Source organism: Lottia gigantea (genome assembly GCF_000327385.1).
Source record: "Lottia gigantea unplaced genomic scaffold LOTGIsca_57, whole genome shotgun sequence".
Classification (NCBI taxonomy): Eukaryota; Metazoa; Mollusca; class Gastropoda; family Lottiidae; genus Lottia; species Lottia gigantea.
Window position 1 is genome coordinate 1,628,421 of NW_008709945.1, and position 20,860 is coordinate 1,649,280.

At 32.3% G+C, this 20,860-nt stretch overlaps 4 protein-coding genes across 4 annotated transcripts; 2 read left to right on the top strand and 2 right to left on the bottom strand.

Moving 5' to 3' along the window:
- Nucleotides 1-362: 362 nt before the first annotated feature.
- Nucleotides 363-1,226, top strand: LOTGIDRAFT_166365 (hypothetical protein; the record flags this gene model as incomplete). The annotated part of the gene is made up of 1 exon (XM_009063414.1): nucleotides 363-1,226. One exon carries the CDS (start codon nucleotides 363-365, stop codon nucleotides 1,224-1,226), a length of 864 nt encoding a protein of 287 aa, XP_009061662.1.
- A 1,522-nt stretch (nucleotides 1,227-2,748) lies between these two features.
- On the bottom strand, nucleotides 2,749-13,248 carry LOTGIDRAFT_166366 (hypothetical protein; the record flags this gene model as incomplete). The annotated part of the gene is made up of 17 exons (XM_009063415.1): nucleotides 2,749-2,781; nucleotides 4,990-5,143; nucleotides 5,585-5,661; nucleotides 6,010-6,116; nucleotides 6,322-6,421; nucleotides 6,763-6,885; nucleotides 7,323-7,490; nucleotides 7,776-7,898; nucleotides 9,391-9,395; nucleotides 9,553-9,632; nucleotides 10,332-10,469; nucleotides 10,727-10,868; nucleotides 11,446-11,563; nucleotides 11,924-12,025; nucleotides 12,298-12,432; nucleotides 12,774-12,887; nucleotides 13,090-13,248. 17 exons carry the CDS (start codon nucleotides 13,246-13,248, stop codon nucleotides 2,749-2,751), a joined length of 1,878 nt encoding a protein of 625 aa, XP_009061663.1.
- A 341-nt stretch (nucleotides 13,249-13,589) lies between these two features.
- On the bottom strand, nucleotides 13,590-15,294 carry LOTGIDRAFT_166367 (hypothetical protein; the record flags this gene model as incomplete). The annotated part of the gene is made up of 5 exons (XM_009063416.1): nucleotides 13,590-13,650; nucleotides 13,907-14,003; nucleotides 14,343-14,392; nucleotides 14,680-14,747; nucleotides 15,223-15,294. Coding segments are annotated over 5 exons (348 nt in total), but the record flags the coding sequence as incomplete, so codon positions are not given.
- Nucleotides 15,295-17,354: 2,060 nt separating this feature from the next.
- On the top strand, nucleotides 17,355-19,643 carry LOTGIDRAFT_127482 (hypothetical protein; the record flags this gene model as incomplete). The annotated part of the gene is made up of 5 exons (XM_009063417.1): nucleotides 17,355-17,471; nucleotides 17,662-17,769; nucleotides 18,274-18,372; nucleotides 18,711-18,864; nucleotides 19,420-19,643. Coding segments are annotated over 5 exons (702 nt in total), but the record flags the coding sequence as incomplete, so codon positions are not given.
- Between the last annotated feature and the right edge of the window lie 1,217 nt (nucleotides 19,644-20,860).

Below are 20,860 nucleotides of genomic sequence, written 5' to 3' on the forward strand. Positions count from 1 at the left end.
ATTTGAGGAGTCTGCTACTGTACAATTATTGATCCCAATTTGTCATTCTTTGGACAAGATTTTCCATTAATGGAATTGTTTTGTTTATCTGATTTTTATTATAGTCAATCACCAGCTTATAAGCTTACAAATTTCATTAAAATACACATCTCATCATTAGGGCATAGAGTATATACTATAATTATTTAATATAGAATGTCAATTCCATTCTAATAACACATTAATAAAAATCCATGTATTAATCGAACCATATCATTAGCTTAATATTGTTGATTGTTATTAAAATTGGAACGCATCAATATCATAATCCTACACTGTCTAATGTGTGACTGTATGTTAATGAAACTAAAATTGGTAACAGAATGTATCAGAATGACAGATATACCGGTAGTCCAATAGTAAATGAAACTAAAATTGGTATCAGAATGCATCAGAATGACAGATATACTGGTAGTCCAATAGTAAACGAAACTAAAATTGGTAACAGAATGTATCAGAATGACAGATATACCAGTAGTCCAATAGTAAATGAAACTAAAATTGGTATCAGAATGCATCAGAATGACAGATATACCGGTAGTCCAATAGTAAATGAAACTAAAATTGGTAACAGAATGTATCAGAATGACAGATATACCAGTAGTCCAATAGTAAATGAAACTATAATTGGTAACAGAATGTATCAGAATGACAGATATACCGGTAGTCCAATAGTAAATGAAACTAAAATTGGTATCAGAATGTATCAGAATGACAGATATACCGGTAGTCCAATAGTAAATGAAACTAAAATTGGTAACAGAATGCATCAGAATGACAGATATACCGGTAGTCCAATAGTAAACGAAACTAAAATTGGTAACAGAATGTATCAGAATGACAGATATACCGGTAGTCCAATAGTAAATGAAACTAAAATTGGTAACAGAATGTATCAGAATGACAGATATACCGGTAGTCCAATAGTAAATGAAACTAAAATTGGTAACAGAATGTATCAGAATGACAGATATACCGGTAGTCCAATAGTAAACGAAACTAAAATTGGTATCAGAATGCATCAGAATGACAGATATACCGGTAGTCCAATAGTAAATGAAACTAAAATTGGTATCAGAATGTATCAGAATGACAGATATACCGGTAGTCCAATAGTACCGGCATCAATGTATCTGATGTGTGACCGTATGGTAATGAACTGCTCTACTATACTGAGTATAAAATAACTCATGTTATAATATAATCTGGATGATTGATATTCAAATTGGTAAACAGCATGCATCTGTGAGACAGAGGCATAGTCCAATATAGACCGAAACATCTGTCTCTAAACCAGCCTCTGATAGCTATTTGGACAAAAAATGTCAACTGGTGTAGAGACAGAAATAATAAGCCCTGTTAAATGAGCATATTCCACATCTCCGCAGGTGCGGGGGTTTTAAACCTATTTAGGTACCTCAGATTGCAAAACTCAGGTATATTTGGAAAAATGAATATTTTTGTAGTTCAGTCATCCCATCATTTTCTCCCTACACCATTTATGTCATGTCTCCGTTTCCATCAAAGTTTTTTTTTAGGCGAAACTGATCTAGCATCGGCCATTTAAAGCTGTATGTGCAGCCAAAGTTCAAAGGTAACGCAGTCACGTGATACTAACAAAACGAAAGTTACGGTGATGCCCAACACTTATTTACAATCATCTTAAAGGTAATTCAATATTATGTCAGAGAAAACGCATCTTTGTAGGTGTGGAAAATTCCTATTTAACATCCATCCATATTTTTATTGTATATTGTTTAAAAATTCTTCGGCAATAGCAAGTACTTGCTACGCTTATTAATAAATAAATAAAAATAAAATCCATCAGAGGCTGGAATAGAAGCAGATGTTTTGGACTGAGTCAAATAGTACTATCTGATGCATGACTGTATGTTGAAAAGCTCTACTATATGCAGTAAAAATTTAACTATGTTATATAATCTTGATGACTGATATTCAAATTGGTAACAGAATGCATCTGTGACATAATTCAATAGTAAAAAAGTACAGTAGTACGGTACCACATTATGTTGTGTGACTGTATGTTAATTGAAGAGCATTACTTTATTGAGTAAAAGATTCAAACAATTCATTAAACCTTTCAATAAACCAATCAATATTCTGTACAGTGGACAATTGACCTGACAACATCTTGTTTTCTACATTGTTTATTAAACACAGCCTAGCCGAGGTGAATCCAACACAAGCTAGTAACGTTAAACTCTTCACTGGACTATCAATAACATTTCAATGACCATCCATTCTTTACCATAACTGGCAACAACAAGCATTATCTTTTATGTATAAGGTTACATCAAGTCTTGCAACGAATCTAGAAGTAGCTTGAACAGATAGTCAATGCTTATTATATGATCCTTTCCAAAATTTTCAACCCATCATAGAAACATATATCATAAAGTAGTGTCAGCTTAAATAAGCTTACATTTGTACAAACTCTTACATCTGTAACTACAGCTGAAAGGTCTAAAGGTTGAGATATGGTAACTGAACATGCAATTTGATAACTAACAATACAATATCAGTATAACTTTGAATTTGCAAGTAATGTTGCATTAGCATTTCATGCAACAATACAATCGTTTCAAAGTACTAGTAGCTTTAAACCCCTTAGAATTGCATAAAAATCTTATATCCTTTTCTTGGAGGTGATCAAGATACTTGATAATTGATAAATTTGGAAGTTGACTTTCATATTATTTTTTGTAATTTGTTCTGCAATCTCTGCAAAATGTTTCATTCATCATTGGATTTCACTCCAATGTAGTGTAAACAATGTTTATCAAGTTTCAACTATACAAGCTACAATCTGTTTCTAATTAGACATGTCAGTCAGTTAGTTTATATAGTTATAAATGATCTCTGTTCGATGTATCCTTATTATAGACTAGCTGCACACACTACATATATCATCATATCATTGATTTGCCTCAAGCCAAATTCTTCAGTGTATAACCATAGCACACATTCACAAATCATCAGTGTATTGGCAGGGTTCTGATGTATCTCTTATGTATGTATGGATTATGCAACCTTTTTAATCATTTTAATGAACTCAAAATCAAGTACATGGCATTGAACAAGATAAAAACATAAACTTTCAACTTGTTTACCTATTTCTGAAGTTGTGAACCCTTCCATAACCACCATTTAACAAAACTACTGTTACAAAAACCACACAATTTTCCATTGATCTATCTTTAGATTAAATTGCTGACAGTCATTTCAGTTTCATTTGTTTAATACGCTTATCATTAGAAATGTAGGTGACACTTGTCACTCTTGGATCACCATACATCGCACAATCAACAAGTTAGGTGCAGACGGTGTTTAGGTATTTCAACGGAATGCGTGCAACGTAAGAATGCAAAATATAAAATTTACCATTTTTAAGCTCCAAGGTAACTGTCTTGTCTTCACCTTTGCATTTTGCACTTCCTGAAGCTTTTTCCATGCTTCTAAATTATGCAAAATACCATGAAGAAATTTTCAGTTTCTAAACTTAAAGCTGTCTTCCCAAAATGCAGTGTTTTCTAGCCAAGCCGGAAATGTCCTACTTTTCTATTTTTAGAAAACCACGTGTATTTGTTTTGATTCTCTTTGACAGATGTAAACAAACTGGACTGGTGGCTGTTAATCCATATTATCTGGTCACATACTAAACTACTGCTCAATTCTGCTATGTGGGAATTACTATGGGTCTATATCATTCACATATATTAGATTGTTTCTCTGACTTAGATTGAAAAGGCCTATAATTGAGCCATGATTTTTTTTTTTCAATATTGCTTTGGGGCCTGGGATACATCTGAATCAGTGAGAGATGGGGTGGCTCAGGCAGTTACTCGCCTACTAATAAAAGGTCTTGAGGACATTCACATTGCAGGTTGATCAGATATCTTCATATATTATTTCTTTTCCAAGTTGCTTTAAGTGTGTCATTGACACAGGTCTCATTGACACAGGTCATATGGGAAATAAACAATGGAGAGTGCTACAGATTGTGTAGTCCAAAACATCTGTCTCTGTTTTGGCCTCTGATAACCTACTCAAGCCAACAACTGTCTAAATAGAGGTCGAATAGGGGCAGAGGTCTAGGACTACAGGCCACGCACTATAAAAATCCCTAAACAGTTGGAAAACAATAGAGAGTAGGTTGAGCCACTGTCCTAGCAAAATTTTCCTCATTACATGCATGACATTACTTAACTTAATTTCCTTCATTTGGATAAATAAAGCAGAAAAATAGGATGCTATGACATTTTATCAGAGCAGTGGAGCAAAGTTCACCATTATGTTTTCGATTGACAGTCTTGAATCATTTATATGCACAGACAGTAAAACATAGGAACTCAGTTCTTAAAAAATTTTTCTAGTCTACATTTCTTAACACAATATCATATTTTGGGCCAAGATCTTGAACACTGCAGGTGTAATTGTCCTTACAGCTTATACAACTACCAGTGTTTTGTACTATGTACACGTTATTACTTGTCCTTAAAGTCCTTCCTTAAAAACCACTAAGATGATGGATGATTTGTTTAAAAGTGAGACACAGGCGTCCAATATTGACAAAGTAATTTGTTTTATATTTTATTTTCTATCATAAATCATTTGTTTTTAACTGTTTATATTTTTCTTGATCCTGAAACAGAAAAATAAATATTTTAGTTTTCCAAACTGGTAATACATCCACTTCGGCATGCAAATGGTGAAACCTGAACTTTCTCACTGGATCTTAATTAATACATTCAAGTACTATTTTTTTTCCATACAGATGGAAAAGTTTATATTCAAATAAACTTCTATATAGGATTGAAGGCTCTTATAACGATCATGCTAAAGTTTACAAAAAGAACCATAAGAAGAAAAGCATACTATTTTAAGTCAAGAGATCAATAAAAGATTTCGAGTAAATCTTACAGCACTAACCTTTTTAGAAACTGAGGGTTTAATCTTATTTAATGCCAGATCAAAATGTTGTCTTGTTACCATGGGAACAGCGGTATTTGTAGATGTCTGTTGTATTAATTCTTTTAAAGCACATACTGATGCTTCTCTTACTAGTGCCGCTAGGTCTGCTCCACTGAAAAATAGATAGTTGTTACTTTGTTGCTTAAAAATCCTTTAATAAGATCTATCCATAAGCGATGGAAAGTCAGAAATACCTCAGAAAAAAAAAAGGTTGTAATCCATGTGTCAAACGTTTTCCTGAAGCTAAGCAAATACCAAAAAAGTGTAAAAGAAATGGAGTCAAATGGATAGTTATTACTTTGTTTTATCAAAATCATTAAATAAAACCATTACCTATACACAAATCAATAGATTGAAGAAGGAAATGCCCCAGAAGCAAAAAATGCTTTTTGGTAACTTGGTATTAAGTTTTTCCCACTGTTCCTAACGGCTTCCATTATGACAATCTGCGAGATAGTTTGACAAAATATCCCTTTGGGGCATTCTTATATTTGAATAAACTTCCAGATTTCAATAATTCAAGGCTGTATAGGAATAAAGTTATATTTCTTACGTGTATCCATCACATTTTTCATTGGCGGCAATATCAATTAATTTTACGTCTTCTGCTAGTTTGGGTTTAGTGCCATTCTGCAACGAAAGAAAATAAGAGAATAAAATTCAGGAACCACTTCAACTGTCATCATTCAAACCCAAAACACACCAACCTGACTACCAGCTCTATTGGTGAGTTCAGGATTCATTGAATCAATGGAGGTTCAATAAAACAATTTGGAACAAGGTTCAGTTCCACTAATGCCGAATAGGAAGAGTAGTAGACAGAATTCAAAATGGCCGACAAAAAAATGACAGATAAATGATGAATATGACATATTCAGTTCTGTACCATTAGATTGAAGCCAGAACTGGATCAGAAGTAACCAATCGAATGCCACCATTCTATGCTATGCAATGTAAGAACACGTAATCAAAACATACCTTTGTTATAGTAAGTAAAATCTCCAGTCTATCTTCTACTGTAGGTAAACCAACATATAATGTTTTATCTAATCTACCTGGTCGTAGTATAGCAGGATCAATAATATCTATACAATATCAAATAGAATACATCAATTAGTGATTATTACCATCAGATCTGAATATTTAAGGATGTGTCAGATTACAAAATTACCCTGGTATAGTTCAGCAAATATATTGAGCAATTACCATAGAATTCAAAATCTGAGAATAATGAATTTATCTTCAAAAAAATTTAAGTTTGGAGAGTTCAGAACAAAGTTAAATACCTACCTGGTCTGTTAGTAGCAGCCATAATATAAACCTGTTTTCTAGTTTCTAATCCATCCATCTCTGTTAACATTTGATTGACAACTCGAACACTGGCTCCTCCCTTTAATTTAGAAGAAAAAATTGTTGTAAGCATTGAAGTAGTATTGAGAATTTGAATTTGTTTGAAATCATTAGGTTGAAATTTGTTAGATGACTACTTGATCCTTTATTTTCAGAACAGATCAATGCAAAAACTTATGGCCAAAGACCAGCTAGTAACAAATGCTTTCATCTTTCTTTTTATTTTGAGAAATGGATGGAATAAGAATACTTAAATAATTCTTAAGCAACATTTAGGGGTAGAGATAATAATAAATAAGCGGAACACTACCACGAAAGGGCCTTGACTGATATTGCATATTTTGAGATTTGGATTTTAAACAATTCAAATAATTTACTAACATCTGTTGCAGCAGATCTTCTAGGACAAAGGGAATCAATTTCATCAAAAAATATCACACATGGAGAGGAGTTACGGCCCCTTTGAAACACTTGTCTAACGGCTCGTTCACTTTCACCGACATACTAAAATTATACAGAGATAATGTTATGAACAAATATAAATCATGTTTGTTGATGTTTTGGTGGAAATGAGAACAGAGCCAACAAACAACTGACTTTCTAATGTCATAAATATTTTATCTCCAAGAACAATGAAAGGGAAATTAAATTGAGTTTTACATCCTAATTTTCTGCACCTTACTGGGTAATTGAGGACAGGCAATGTTCAATGAGTGAAATTTTGCAGGACAGCAGCATTGGCCTTTTCTTTTTTCAATTTTTAACTGTTGAGGTATCTTTTAACACACACAGCCTGTTGCACATGGGCCTTGGTTTATTGACACTTTTTCTGTTAAGAAACTCTTTGGAACAAGATAATTTAGGTCCTGTTTTGATATTTTTTCACTTTTGCACAAGTACAAGTGATACAATAAAAAGGGAAAATTCGAAACAATATGTACCATGTTTAATAATTCAGGACCTTTGACAGATATAAAGTTAATACCAGACTCATTAGCTATAGCTTTAGCCAGTAATGTTTTACCACAACCTGGAGGACCAGCTAATAATATTCCTGGAGGTGATGTGAGTCCAAGAGCTTTAAACTCAGCACTGTGTTTGACTGGTGCCTACAAAATAGATGTTTAAGTATTTAGACTTATACTGTGATAGCTGTTTGACTCATTCCTACAAAATATATGGTTCGTTATTGATTTCAGGGGAGTTTTACTAATTCTGCATCTTATCTGTTATTGATAATGACCATGCGTTGTGCAATGGAGTAACTTTTGCTGTGATAGTGGTGCCTACATTCTAAAATGATTTTGACCAATGCCAATATCAAGTTGATTTCAGGATTTTCTAGGTGGTTCTGATTGATATTTCTGAACCTATTTACTATAAAAGAGATTTACCAATATGGCTAACTGTAGTTCATCTCTAACTTGTTTTAAAGCACCAATATCATCCCATGTAACATCTGGTATAGTAGCAAAACCTTCTCTTTTAGCTGATGGCTGAACATGTTTCAATGCTGACTGAAATCATAATATAATGTCACTTTACAATCAGATTAAAATATGTTTTGTGTTTTTTCTATGGGTTGCTACATTCCCCATACATAATCTGACAAGATTCCATTTCAAATTGTGTTCTGTGGAATAAAAAAAACTGCTAAAAGAGAACATAAGTTAACAATAAATCCTCATATAGCAAAATAAATTTTCAAGATAGCTTGCCAGGCAAGGTAATATACGCCCACTGGCAGCTTTGATTTTGAATAAAAATATTTAGCAGTACAGTAACAATCACCAGTATGAAATATTCAACCTTCAGTTATACACTTCATTTGAACTCTTTAGGGCGATACTGAATAATATTGAGTATGAGTTACTGCCCTTGTTCTTGAAAACGTGTTCAATCTTTAGCTCGTGAAAACTCTAGAAGATAAATATTCAATCTTCAGCGCGAGAATCATGCCTTCTTCAGTTTCTACGAGCTACAAATTGAACTATTTTCAAGAACAAGTGCAATAACTCATACTAAATATTTTTCAATCTTTCTGATTTTCAATAGGCTTTATCCTTGGGTGATAACAAACACTCAAGCCAAGTTTCAATAAATTATGTCAAGAATTGTGCCTTCAAGAGTGTTTACAAGCTAAAAATTGAACGCGTTTTCAAGAAGGGCAATAACTCATACTAATTATTTTTCGTTCTATCTTATTTTAAATAGGGTTCATCCTTGGATAATAACAAACACTCACACCAAGTTTCATCAAAATCCATCATGAATTGCACCTTCTAAAGTGTTTACGAGCGTTTCAAGAACAAGGGCAATAACTCATATTAAATATTTTTCGATTTTATCGATTTTCAATAGGGTTCATCCTTGGGTGATAATAAAAGATTTCAGCAAGTTTTGTCGATATCCGTAAAGAATTGTGACTTGTAGAGTGTTTTTTACCAAGTTTTGTCAAAATCCAGCAAGAATCATGCCTTATAGTGTTTAAGAGCTAAATTTGAACGCGTTTTCAAGAACAAGAGCAATAATTCATACTAAATATTTTTTCGATTTTTCTGATTTTCAAAAGGGTTTTTCCTTGGGTGATAACAAACACTCATGCCAAGTTTCGTTAAAATCCATCAAGAATTATCCCTTCTAGAGTGTTAACGAGCTAAAAATCGAACGCGTTTTAAAGAACAGGGGCAATAATTCATATTAAATATTTTTCGATTTTATTGATTTTCAATAGGGTTCATCCTTGGGTGATAATAAACAATTTCAGCAAGTTTCGTCAAAATCCTTAAAGAATTGTGACATGTAGAGTTTTAACAAGCAATTGTGGACGGACCGACGGACACGGGTGACGGCAATATACACCCCACATTTCAAGTGGGCGTATAAAAATGAACACAGCATTTGACTGGTTGAATAAGAAAGATAAAGAATGACAGATGCTGTCACCTACAGAACATCCAGATTTGCATTTTATTTATTGACATGAATAAGTAAATATTATTATCATACAACATCTTCAATCATCAAGAGGCAATTTCATTTCATTCCATATCAATAGTTTCCTGTTCTGTTAAGTACATTAGATAAGTTTTTTTATTCATATGCTATCATACTGTTATGGACACTTAGTTCAGAAAATAAACAAACTGACTTATAATCTTCTCAACATACCTGAAAATCTTCCATAGTAATGAAGAGATTCTGTAGTTGGTGATCTGATAATGGAGGTTGTTCTTTTAACCATTGTAACACTGGAAAATAAAATCGAGTTTTACATCAAAATTTTACTAAATTGCACACTAACTGATGTCACTCACTTTGTCAAGTGAACCAACAAACAGAAAGTCAAAAGAAAAAGTTTCACAAGAATAAGTTTATTATGGGATATGATAATAGAAAGGATAAATATCCATATATATTTTACACAAATAACAACTCTACCAGCTGGTCATTCGAAAAGATTAAATAGAAGCCAACATTAAATGTTGTTTTGATCTATAAATAGTCACAAGCATCACTCAAGCAGACAGGATCCTTCTCCATGGCCTTAGAACTAAAAAATTACTAATTCAGGAAGATGTATAAATGTGATCATCATACCTGTTAAAAGTTCAGGATCTTTGATATTGACATCATCACAAACCAGTGGTATCTCTGACTGAGACTGTACTTCATTAAATATTCTGAAATTTACAAATATTTACATTAAAAAAAATTTTCTGTTCTTGTGGAATGTTTGAGCACCAAATTCATGAAGCATGTTATCTCATCAAAGCCATAGAATCTTTGTGAAGTTCAGAAATATCAATTTATACTAAAACTGAATATCCCAGAATTCCATGTGACAGACCAGACACAACTAATGTGTTGGATATCAAAAACCTGACAAAAAGAAAAAGTCAACAATTGTATCTCAGTACAAAATATATGACAAAAACTTGACTTCTTACCTATTAACAGCATTCATGGCTGCCTCCCTTGCTAGAGCTGATAAATCAGCACCAACAAAACCTGGAGTATTATGAGCTAGTGATTCATAACTAAAATCTGTTGATAATCTTAATTCTCTACACAGTACTTGTAATATTCTAAAATAATAAGATGAAACCACTACACCATTAATCTAGAATCTGATATCAATGAGGCATGGGGGAAAATATGTTTACAAGAGGGAACGAACATAAGGAGATATTTTGTCCTCAAAAGAAGGCTATCTACTAAGCATTGCCTCGTGTAATAAAAAGATATGATTGGACAAGGAATTGTCAGGGGGCATTTTGGAAGTGGGTGAGGTCAACCTCATTTTAGGGCGAATAGGGAGGGGGGAGTCAAAATATGACCCTACCTATATCTGGCTGATTCATCAGGTATACCTAATGATATTTCTCTATCAAATCTTCCAGCACGTCTTAAGGCAGGATCAATACTATCAGGTCTATTGGTAGCTCCTATTACTAATACATTAGCTTCTGGTTTACTGTTTAAATCTATTAATATATATACCAAATGAGTTAGTTTTAAGTTTTGTGATATAATAGATCACACTATTAATAATAAATAACACTATTTAAGTGTAAGAACTACTCCCATCCTATTCAGTGACTTCTCTCATCTTGCTCATAAGCCTAAAGCAGGATCAATACTATCAGGTCTATTGGTAGCTCCTATTTACTGTTTAAATCTGTTAATATAACACATGCAACTTGGTTCAGTAATTGAATGGCAAATATATAAGTCCAAGAATTACCTCCCATCCTGTTGTTTAAGTTGGCTTACCTAAGCCATAAGCCTAAAGCCCATAAATGTATTGGACAATTAAGCTCTATTTAAAGGAGAATCTGTCTTGATAATTTTGCATCAGTGTCACATGTCAGAGGCATGAGATGAGAATTAAGTAGATTGCAGCATTTCAATACTGAAGAACAAGTTTGTTAATATACTATGAAATTTGGATTCCTTCAAACCACCGGGCACCTGTAACTCCAATCACCTGTGTATCAAATGTAGGGTTCTCATGAAGAAATGTGTCTTCTGAGCATTTAAAACAGAATCTTTCTTCCTTACCATCTAAACAGGCTAATAACTGAGTGACAATTCTTCTTTCCATCTCTTTAGATGCTGTTTCTCTTTTCTGAGTTATAGCATCTATCTCATCCATAAACACTATACACGGTGAATTAGACTGTAATCATAAACAAAGTTATTCCCCCTTTAATGTCTCTTCAACACTTTCAAAACTTTTACACATTTCTACTATGTTTCACTTTAGTAGACAAACCTCATATTCATGATCTCATGTGATTTTCTATATTGCCAATCAATTCGCTTATAAATATGGTTTGTTGTGTAAATATAAACACACAGACAAAACTCATGAATATTAAAGAAGGTCGCTCTGACTGAATAATATTCAACGCCTCATAAAAAGCTATTTGGATAAAGTCTATCCCCCTAACCTAGAAATGAACTGCTGGTGTTATTTAATAATATTGCCCTACTATATCACATAATGTAATCAATAGAAAAATCTAAAGAAACTTACAACAGCTTTTTCAAATAGATCTCTAATCTTCTCCTCTGATTCACCAGAAACACCTGATACCACTTCAGTTGCTGCTAGTTTAATAAATGGTAAACCAAGTTCCTAGAGAAAACATTTAAATTCAAGTAAGATCACATATAAATAATTTTATCATGCCAGCTTTCATGCAATCATTTTCACAAAGTTCTGTCTTTGTGCTCATAATCATGACATCAGAACATATTAAGGCCTTTGAGCAAACTAAATTTCATGTAAAAAATGGGGGTCTTGGTGAACTAAAAGCGCACAATTAAAAACAAGACACTTCTAAAATTTAGCATTGTTTCAAAAATTAGGTGTCTGTTCCACAATAGAACGCATTAATTCAAACTTACCCCTGCTATTGCATTAGCCAATAAGGTCTTGCCACACCCTGGGGGTCCATGTAATAAAAATCCTCTAGGTGGGGTCACACCTAGTTGTTTATATACTTCAGGATGTTTCATATGTACCAATAATTTACATACTTCCTGCAGAAAATTAGATAATATCAAAATATTAGACTATATATACCATATACAATGATATCATTTTCATGTTATTAAAGTGAATAAGTGATGCTTTGGTATATATCTCTGGTTCCTAACCTGGGTGTTTTCACCCCTGGGGTTGTGGGACTAGGGTGTCCGGAGTGTGGCCAACTAGTGTAGGAGAACTTATTTTGAGTTGAGAGAGCACCTCACATCATCCCATGCTGAAAATGCTGATAAAACAAATTTTTGGGGTGTGAAAGTTCCTCATGACTGTTCCAGAGTGTGAAGGCTGAAATTTCAACCCAAATTTCAGAATAAAAAAAAGATGATGTCCTTACTTTTAAAGTTTCTTCATTTCCACCAATATCACTAAATTTCACAGTAGATGCTTGGATTTCTGGTATTTTTTTTTCTTTTTCTTTCTTTTTCTTTTTGTTAGGAGTTTCCTCTACCTGATTTAAACAGTGGGTTATTAATTAGAAGTTTAGTTCAGCATTCAGCCATGCTACTATTTCTGCTCATATATGGCTTTGTCTTTTTCCATCTGGAATAATCTGGGATGGCTATTTCATGCCATTTTTACAATGCCTATTTGAAACCTCAAAGACTTTGACTAGCTAAACACATGCATTCGAAAATGTTCTAAATGAATACCTTTGTAATTTTTCTTTTGGTTTTAACTTCAACCTCAATTTCTTTAGTCTGTCCATTTTGAAGTGAGGTATCAATATTAGTCGATTTTGTATTTAAACTTTTCTCAGTAGAGGGTGTTGACCACACTGGTTCTGGCTCTGTTTTACTTGTTCTATACATATCACTCATAAAGTTATTCATAGAGTTTCTGTCCTGAAATAGTATTAGAAGATGACAAAAACTGCATGAGTTCTATTATGTTACCTTCTATAAATACAGTTTGTTCGACTGGATAATTTGTACAGAGATGTATTTAGGGTATTTTTTGTATATGGTAAAATTCAAATAAACACTATTATATTGACACAGATAATATATTTATATCTTTGATTATCTAAAGAAAATATCTTTTTTGTGAAACTCGGTATGAGGCGTTTGATTATTGCCATGTGTTTTCTGATTAGATTTAAAATTGTGATTTCAACCAATCAAACATGTTATCTAAGGACAAAATATATTACCTCATATATCATATATTCTTCATTATCAGATGAAAAACTTTTCTCTGAATCACTGTCATTGCTGAAACAGAAAATTTGGAATATATCTATTAAAATTTAAAACAATATGAATATCATCATATAAGATCATTGATAGCAAATGGAGACATTGCTCAAACGCAAAATTTAGGATTTTACTTTTAAAATATCATGGATAGAAAATGGAGTCACAAGCATAGGAAACATAAAAAAAAACAATCCAGATTCACATTTTAATCAGATTGAATACTAGCAGTTGCAACCAATTTCACAAACTAAAAATTTTAGTAATTTCTTACCTTTTGTCTATGGTCTTCTTGGTTTTCTTCTTTAAATATTCCTTTTCTAAGATTGTAAGTCCATCTCCTTCTTGTTTTATATGCATCATAGAATATGCTAGAAACATATATTTATATTTTTTAATAGATACTACCACTTCTAATGCACAATTTATATCCTAAACTCAAGTTTGAAAATCTAAATTTTATCTTCATTCTAAGAGGTAAAATTCCTTAAAACAATGTCATAATCTTAAAATTGCCTCCTGATCTAGATAACGGCCCAGTTCCTTTACAAGATAAAAATCAAAGCAATCAATGTAAAGGTTAATATGTAAAAATATAAATTTGTAGTACTGGTACTTTTAACATAGACCTAAAAACCGAAAGATGATCTGCTTTATTTCATGTGATGTTAACAAGTGTCCAATTCTATTCATTTTTTATCAAAACTAACCCTTTTCTACTGATTTTCTAAAAGCTCCTTTCTTCTTCCTTGTGTAATCCCTTAAAAGATTATCAAACAAAATTCTATTACCTTATTGTCATTTAGATGTGAAAGTATATCAATAAATAAATAAGCATACATGTGACAAGTCCATTTTAAAAACTATAATTCTCAACAGCATCAACATTGAGAGTTTCTGATCTACCAAATCTAGTAAGCTAACAGCATTTCAATATTAATAATGCACTACCAGGGAATGTTTGATTTGACTTTTACTACAAAATTAAAAATTGCTTTTGTCGAGAGGTGTCAAGATTTGCTCAAAGAAAGAGATCAGAAGAGCTACCTGTATTGGAGCTGTAAATCTTCTGCAATTTCACTAACAGTCTTTCGGGCACCATTAATATCTATATACTGAAATAAGAGATTTAAACAAATTAATTATAGAAATCTAACAGAAATAAGTCTGCATTTTAATTTGACATAATAATGATATCCTGTCTAATTCAATCAGTGAGATTATCTACTAATAATCATTAATGTAACCATATTTTTATATTGCCAACCATGGATTGTGAATAAGATTATCTGCAATAAAAGACTCCAGATTTATCAAATGCCAATTATAGATAGCTGTGAATAATAAAAGGCACTGTGCCCTTATGCTGATATGGAAACAATTGTCCATTGGCATTGGGTAGATTGTGAACCAGAACAGCCACTGTAGTCTGTAGCAGAAGTCATAGATATATTTTTAAGATAGAAGATTGATTATTTATTTTCATTACTGACAGAAGCCCAGGAGAAGGAAAACCTGGCAACGAGACCTTACTCAAACCTGGATGGAAGTCGTGGAATATCATAGTCAGACCAGAATTTCTACACATACCTCTCTTACTCTAGCCAATAGTTTGGGATCTCCCAAGTACACTGATTTGTGTTTCTTCTCTTTCGAAGCCATGTTATCCAAATTGTTGTCCTGTTTTCTCTTCATTCGAATCTACTGTCAACAAAAACCATGCTTTCTCGATACTCCTCTACTTCCGTTCAAAATAAACCAGTTGTCTTCTCTTGATTTACAGCACTGTACTCACTTTGCATTTTTGAACAGCTGATAAAAAAAATCATGGTCTTCAAGTTAATCCAAGTACTGGTAATTCTTCACTCATAATTTCAACTTATGTTGTTTAGAAATACGAATGAATTTAATTCACAATACTTATGGTGGGTACGTACTGGCTACAGCCAATAAATATTTGGTTACGTTATGATAATAAAATCCAAGATGTCAGCCTACAGACAGTGCATGTTTTTATTAAGAAAAACACCGATTAAAAATCTCAAACGATGCTTTAGTGTTGCAAATAGAACTAGAATTTATGCAAGTAGGCTAAATGCATTTGGCATTCTTAAATACCCATGGCACTCTGCCCTTGTTACGTTTTACTCCACTGAAAAAGATGGCTCAAATGAAATGAGAAACTTGACTGATGAAATCCTCAAATCAAAGCTTGCATCACAGGCCAAGGATAATCAGGAAAATGCAGACGACAAAAAGGAAGATGACAAAAATGAAGGCAAAAAGGAAAAGAAGACAGATAATAAATTTTTAAAAATCTTGTCGAGGGTAGCATTGGGTTCACTTTCCTTTTGTATTATAGGCTCAATTTCGCTATTTGGTAAGTTGCAGAATTTGAATACAATTTAATTTAACATTTGCCTGTTCTGCACTGAATAAAGGTCATATGCTTCAAATGTTTTAAACCACATTATGTTAATCTTTCTTAATGCCATTAAATGCTAAGCTTAGTCCATATCTCCAAAATCTATAGGCCTAATAAACAAAGGCCATGATTCTGAACTTCAAACTAAATTCTCTCATTTCTCTGATATGAAAGACTGACTAACAGAATTTTGTTATTTATATTAACAGGAGCTGAAGAAACAGATATTGATGGTACTCCAGTAAGTTAAATCATTCATAGTCTATCAGATATTTCTTGGTCAAAAATACTTAATATTGATATTTCCTGGACGAGCCTTGTTAATATCATTACATGTACATAGTTTAAGACTTAATGGTCACATAAAGGATTCTGTTTAATAGTTAAGCACACTGATGAATATACACTGTTATTAGCCAAGTTGAGACTGGAATAAGGAAGACAGATGACATGTTTCATACGCTACACATTTAGAGCTGGGTTGACTAGAATAATGAAGAAAGATAACTCATTCAAGGTCACTGGACTTCTCATTTGAAGAAATCCATTTCACAAAATGTATAGCCATTTTTGCTAAACAACTTAGTAGGGTCATTTTCAAAGGTCATTTTGATATTTATTTGACCTGATTTTCTCCTGAATATCATTTTATTTATTTTTTCTTTCAGATTAAAGATGAATATAGTGATTGTAAGTTTTTTTCTAATTTTAGAGTCACAAATATTTTAAATCAACCTATCATTGATATTGATATTCTTGGTCCAACTGTTTTTTAAGACAGCTTTGAATTATTTCTGATTTTATAATTCCTAACAAATATTATTTTTTCAGCAAATATTGTTGTAGCTCACATACGCAGAGCTTATGATAAAGCTAAATTTGTACAAAAAGTAAGTTCTGTTAATTTATTCTTCTATGTCATTAACATCATGTACTTTAGAGAAGAGTTAACATAACTGGATGATTAGAGATTGGTTGTTGTCCAAGCATGGTAATGAAAATTGTAATGTTGCAAATCATTGCTCTTAATAAGTACATAAAAATTTTAGAAAACTCTTTAAGTGTTTGTTTTAATACTATGAAGGTTACAGTTTTTTTTGAGTCCTGGAATATTTGGCAGGGTATTCTTGAAACGCTCTTAGCGTTAGGATGTCCTATAGACAGTTTTTCACACAGAAATAATGGACAATGGAAAGGAGACATTTCAATTCAATTCAGCTGTCTTATACACTGTACAGTTCCATGTCACTGCTATTGTTATAAGTTCAATTTCCTTATATTTATGTAATTGAAGGAAATAGCTGAACCATCTAGAACCAAGTTGCTACCAGATCCTTTAGAATACCCTTATCATCAACCACGCTATACACTGGTGTTAGAAATGACTGATGTTCTAGTCCATCCTGACTGGGGGGTAAGTTAGATTTTAGGGATGAAGCCGACATCAGACTCACTCTTAGAGGCTTTCATAAGAATTTTTCTTATCTTAAGGAGGTTTGGAAATAGTATATTAGGATGCTATCAATTACACATACAAAATTAAGAAAAACCTCTTTGATTTTGATTTGTTTCTACTGTTTTCTATTGATTTGATTTTCTTTCAGCTGAATACAGGCTGGAGATTTAAGAAAAGAAAGGGTATAGAATATTTTTTATCGAAAGCTGGTCCACCATTGTTTGAAGTAGTAATATATTCAGCAGAGAATGGTTTTGTAAGTTTCTTTACTTTCTTTTTAAAAGGTTATACCCTGGTTTTTTTTTTTATCTTTTGTCCTTAAGCCTTCTTTCACTTCTGAAATTTGAAAATAAAAATTTATCTTCAGTCAGATATTTTGTTACTGTTGAATCTTGGGATTAATTTTTCATGTTAAGACTTTTTGTGAAAGAGGACCTTAGTAGAGGTCATTGTTTGAATGTGGAGGAAGAGAAACAAAATATGGATCTGCACGCTAACCCCTAAGGTCTGGGGTTCAACACCTAGATAACACCTACAGATTTTTCAACCTGGATGGGTCAAGAAACCGCATCCCTGTGTGCTACAGGCTAAGCCAGTTAAAGATCCCTCAACAGTTGGAAATTGAAAAAGAGTAGGATAATGCTGCTGTTATGGTAAAATTTCATTAATTGCACACTGCATGACATTGACCTCATTGGCAGGTGCAGAAAAGTTATATATATATATACACCATTTAAAAAAATGTTATATTTTCTTACAGACTGCTGATCATATAGTAAACAATCTAGATCCACAAGGTTATATCACCTACAGATTATATAGAGATACTACAAAATATAAAAAAGGTGTTCATATAAAGGTTGGTATAAGATGTGAATGATTACTGAAGTAGAAGAATTTATTGTTTCATGTACATACCCAAACAACAAGAAGCAACACATTAACACATTTAGCATCTTGAATATTTTTGACCAAAATAGTCTTTTTAACTTTCTCTATCATATTGAAAAGACATATATGGAAATAGTGAAAATTCCTAGTTTGAGGTATTTTTGAAGGAATAATGCCATTTTGGGACATTTCTTGTATTTCTGAAGACTATTTACAATTACATATATTCAAATCAACCCCAAAAATGGCAAACCAGTTTGATTTGGGTTTATGAATGAGAATTAAACAATTTTGTTGATATTGTAGGATTTGGACTGTTTAAATAGAGATTTATCTAAAGTTATTATGGTAGATAGTAATCTAGATTCTGTTCAGCTGCACAGAAATAATTCTTTAATAATTAAACCATGGAAAGGAGAAGAAGATACAGTATTATATGATCTTGGAAATTTCCTCCATAGTAAGTACATCTGATGCTGATATATTTTATACCTAAAGTTGTTAAGAACTCAAGCAATATATATGTCATACATACCTTTTTTACTTTCACATGTGTTCAATATCACCCGAGAATGCCCTTGTTTGTTCTACAGATGGCATGCAATTTTTTGCTGGTAATACTCTAGAAGGCAGAATTCAGGATGGATTGATAAAATTTGGTAAAATTGTTCATTAAACTTAACCATGAACCCTAATGAAAATCAAAACAGGAAATATTTGATAAAAGTTATTGCTCTTGTTCTTCTAAGTTATCTCTTAAGAAAGAACCCTGTTGAATTAATTTTTAGTAACACTTTTTATAAGATACTTGTCAATTTGATCAGTTCTGATGACATCATGTTGATATTACAGCTGTAGCATCCAGTGGTGTAGAAGATGTTAGGCTCTTGTTCTTCTAAGTTATCTCTTAAGAAAGAACCCTTTTGAATTAATTTTTAGTAACACTTTTTATAAGATACTTGTCAATTTGATCAGTTCTGATGACACCATGTTGATATTAATGTTGATATTATAGCTGTAGCATCCAGTGGTGTAGAAGATGTTAGAACTGTGTTAGAATATTATCAACAATTTGATGATCCTATAGCTGTATTTAAAGAAAATCTAAAACGTCTTCAGGTAAAACATTTTACTTTACAAGGTAATTCACTTGAAATCAATCTATCTGTAACACTTTACAAAATGAAAATCAAACATTGGGCTAGTCTACAATTACACATTCACCTGCATCAGCTTTAAGTCATATTACTTAGAGTTCAGGGTATATGATGTTATTTTTTAACATTTAAAAGGGTTGAATGCTAGTGTACAATATCTGTATGAAAAGGTTTCTTTTAAATATGAATTTTTTAAATCATTTAATTCAGGAAGAACAGGAGAAACAAAAGGCCATGGAACAATCTAAACCCAAACCTAGGACAAATATATTGCCTGCTTGGAAAAGATAATATTGGTATAGTGTCTATACAGTGCTTAGTTATAAACTATTTGACAAGATGTTTATATATAAAATGTGATAATGGAAGTGACTAATATATTTGAAAATATTGAATGCGAATTCCAATGTTTAAAAATGAAGATGACATGATGTGATCGTGTGATTATTGGTATAACTACATATTATGTTACAAAATATCTAATATTTACTACAATATTTGGTATAGTGACTGAAGAGCTCATAGCTCTTATCAGAATTGCTGCAAGAAAACAAGTGTGTTTGAATTGTAGGACTTCAATTATGAAAAACTTGTCTGTGGATGAAAGGAGACTATATCTTTCAAAGGTGATGAGTAGTTTGTTTAGATCATTATGGATTAAGTGAATAAATCTAATGTAATAAACATTTGTAAGATTTCATTTTGAGTCTTTATTACTGAAGGGTTGTTGTAGGTCAAAGTGTTGAAAACTTTGCATGATATCATTTGCTTGGTTACTCAAACAAATGGTGGTCATGGGTTTTAATCTCAGTCATCGTTGAGTCCACAGTCAACCCAGCTGTAAATGGGTACCGGTACTGATAATTAGGGAAAAGATTAATGCCAAGCTGGTAAAAAGGATCCTTGTGAACCTTAGTTGTTATCCTTATAAAAATATAATCGACTGGTCTTCCAGGTTGCCGTGAATGTACAAGGTAAAGTCATAGTTACCTTAAAGATGTCTGACCCCTGATTACAGACGGGCTGAAGACTTTCCTATGATCTAAACTTCTTCACCCTAATGTTGAATTTAATGGTTGATTTTTTGGTGGTATTTATCGACAATTGGGCACATTCCCACCATTGGTTGCGCACACGTTAGAAATAAAAATGGCAGTGTTTTTCAAAAAATTTATTTTATTTACCCAAATATCTTTTCCATTGGCTTTAACTGATGTTTAATATTTTTTTTCACTTGAATTGATCTGAATCAGTGTTTAGATTCAAACATGGTTGTATCAGCCACACAATAAAATAAGG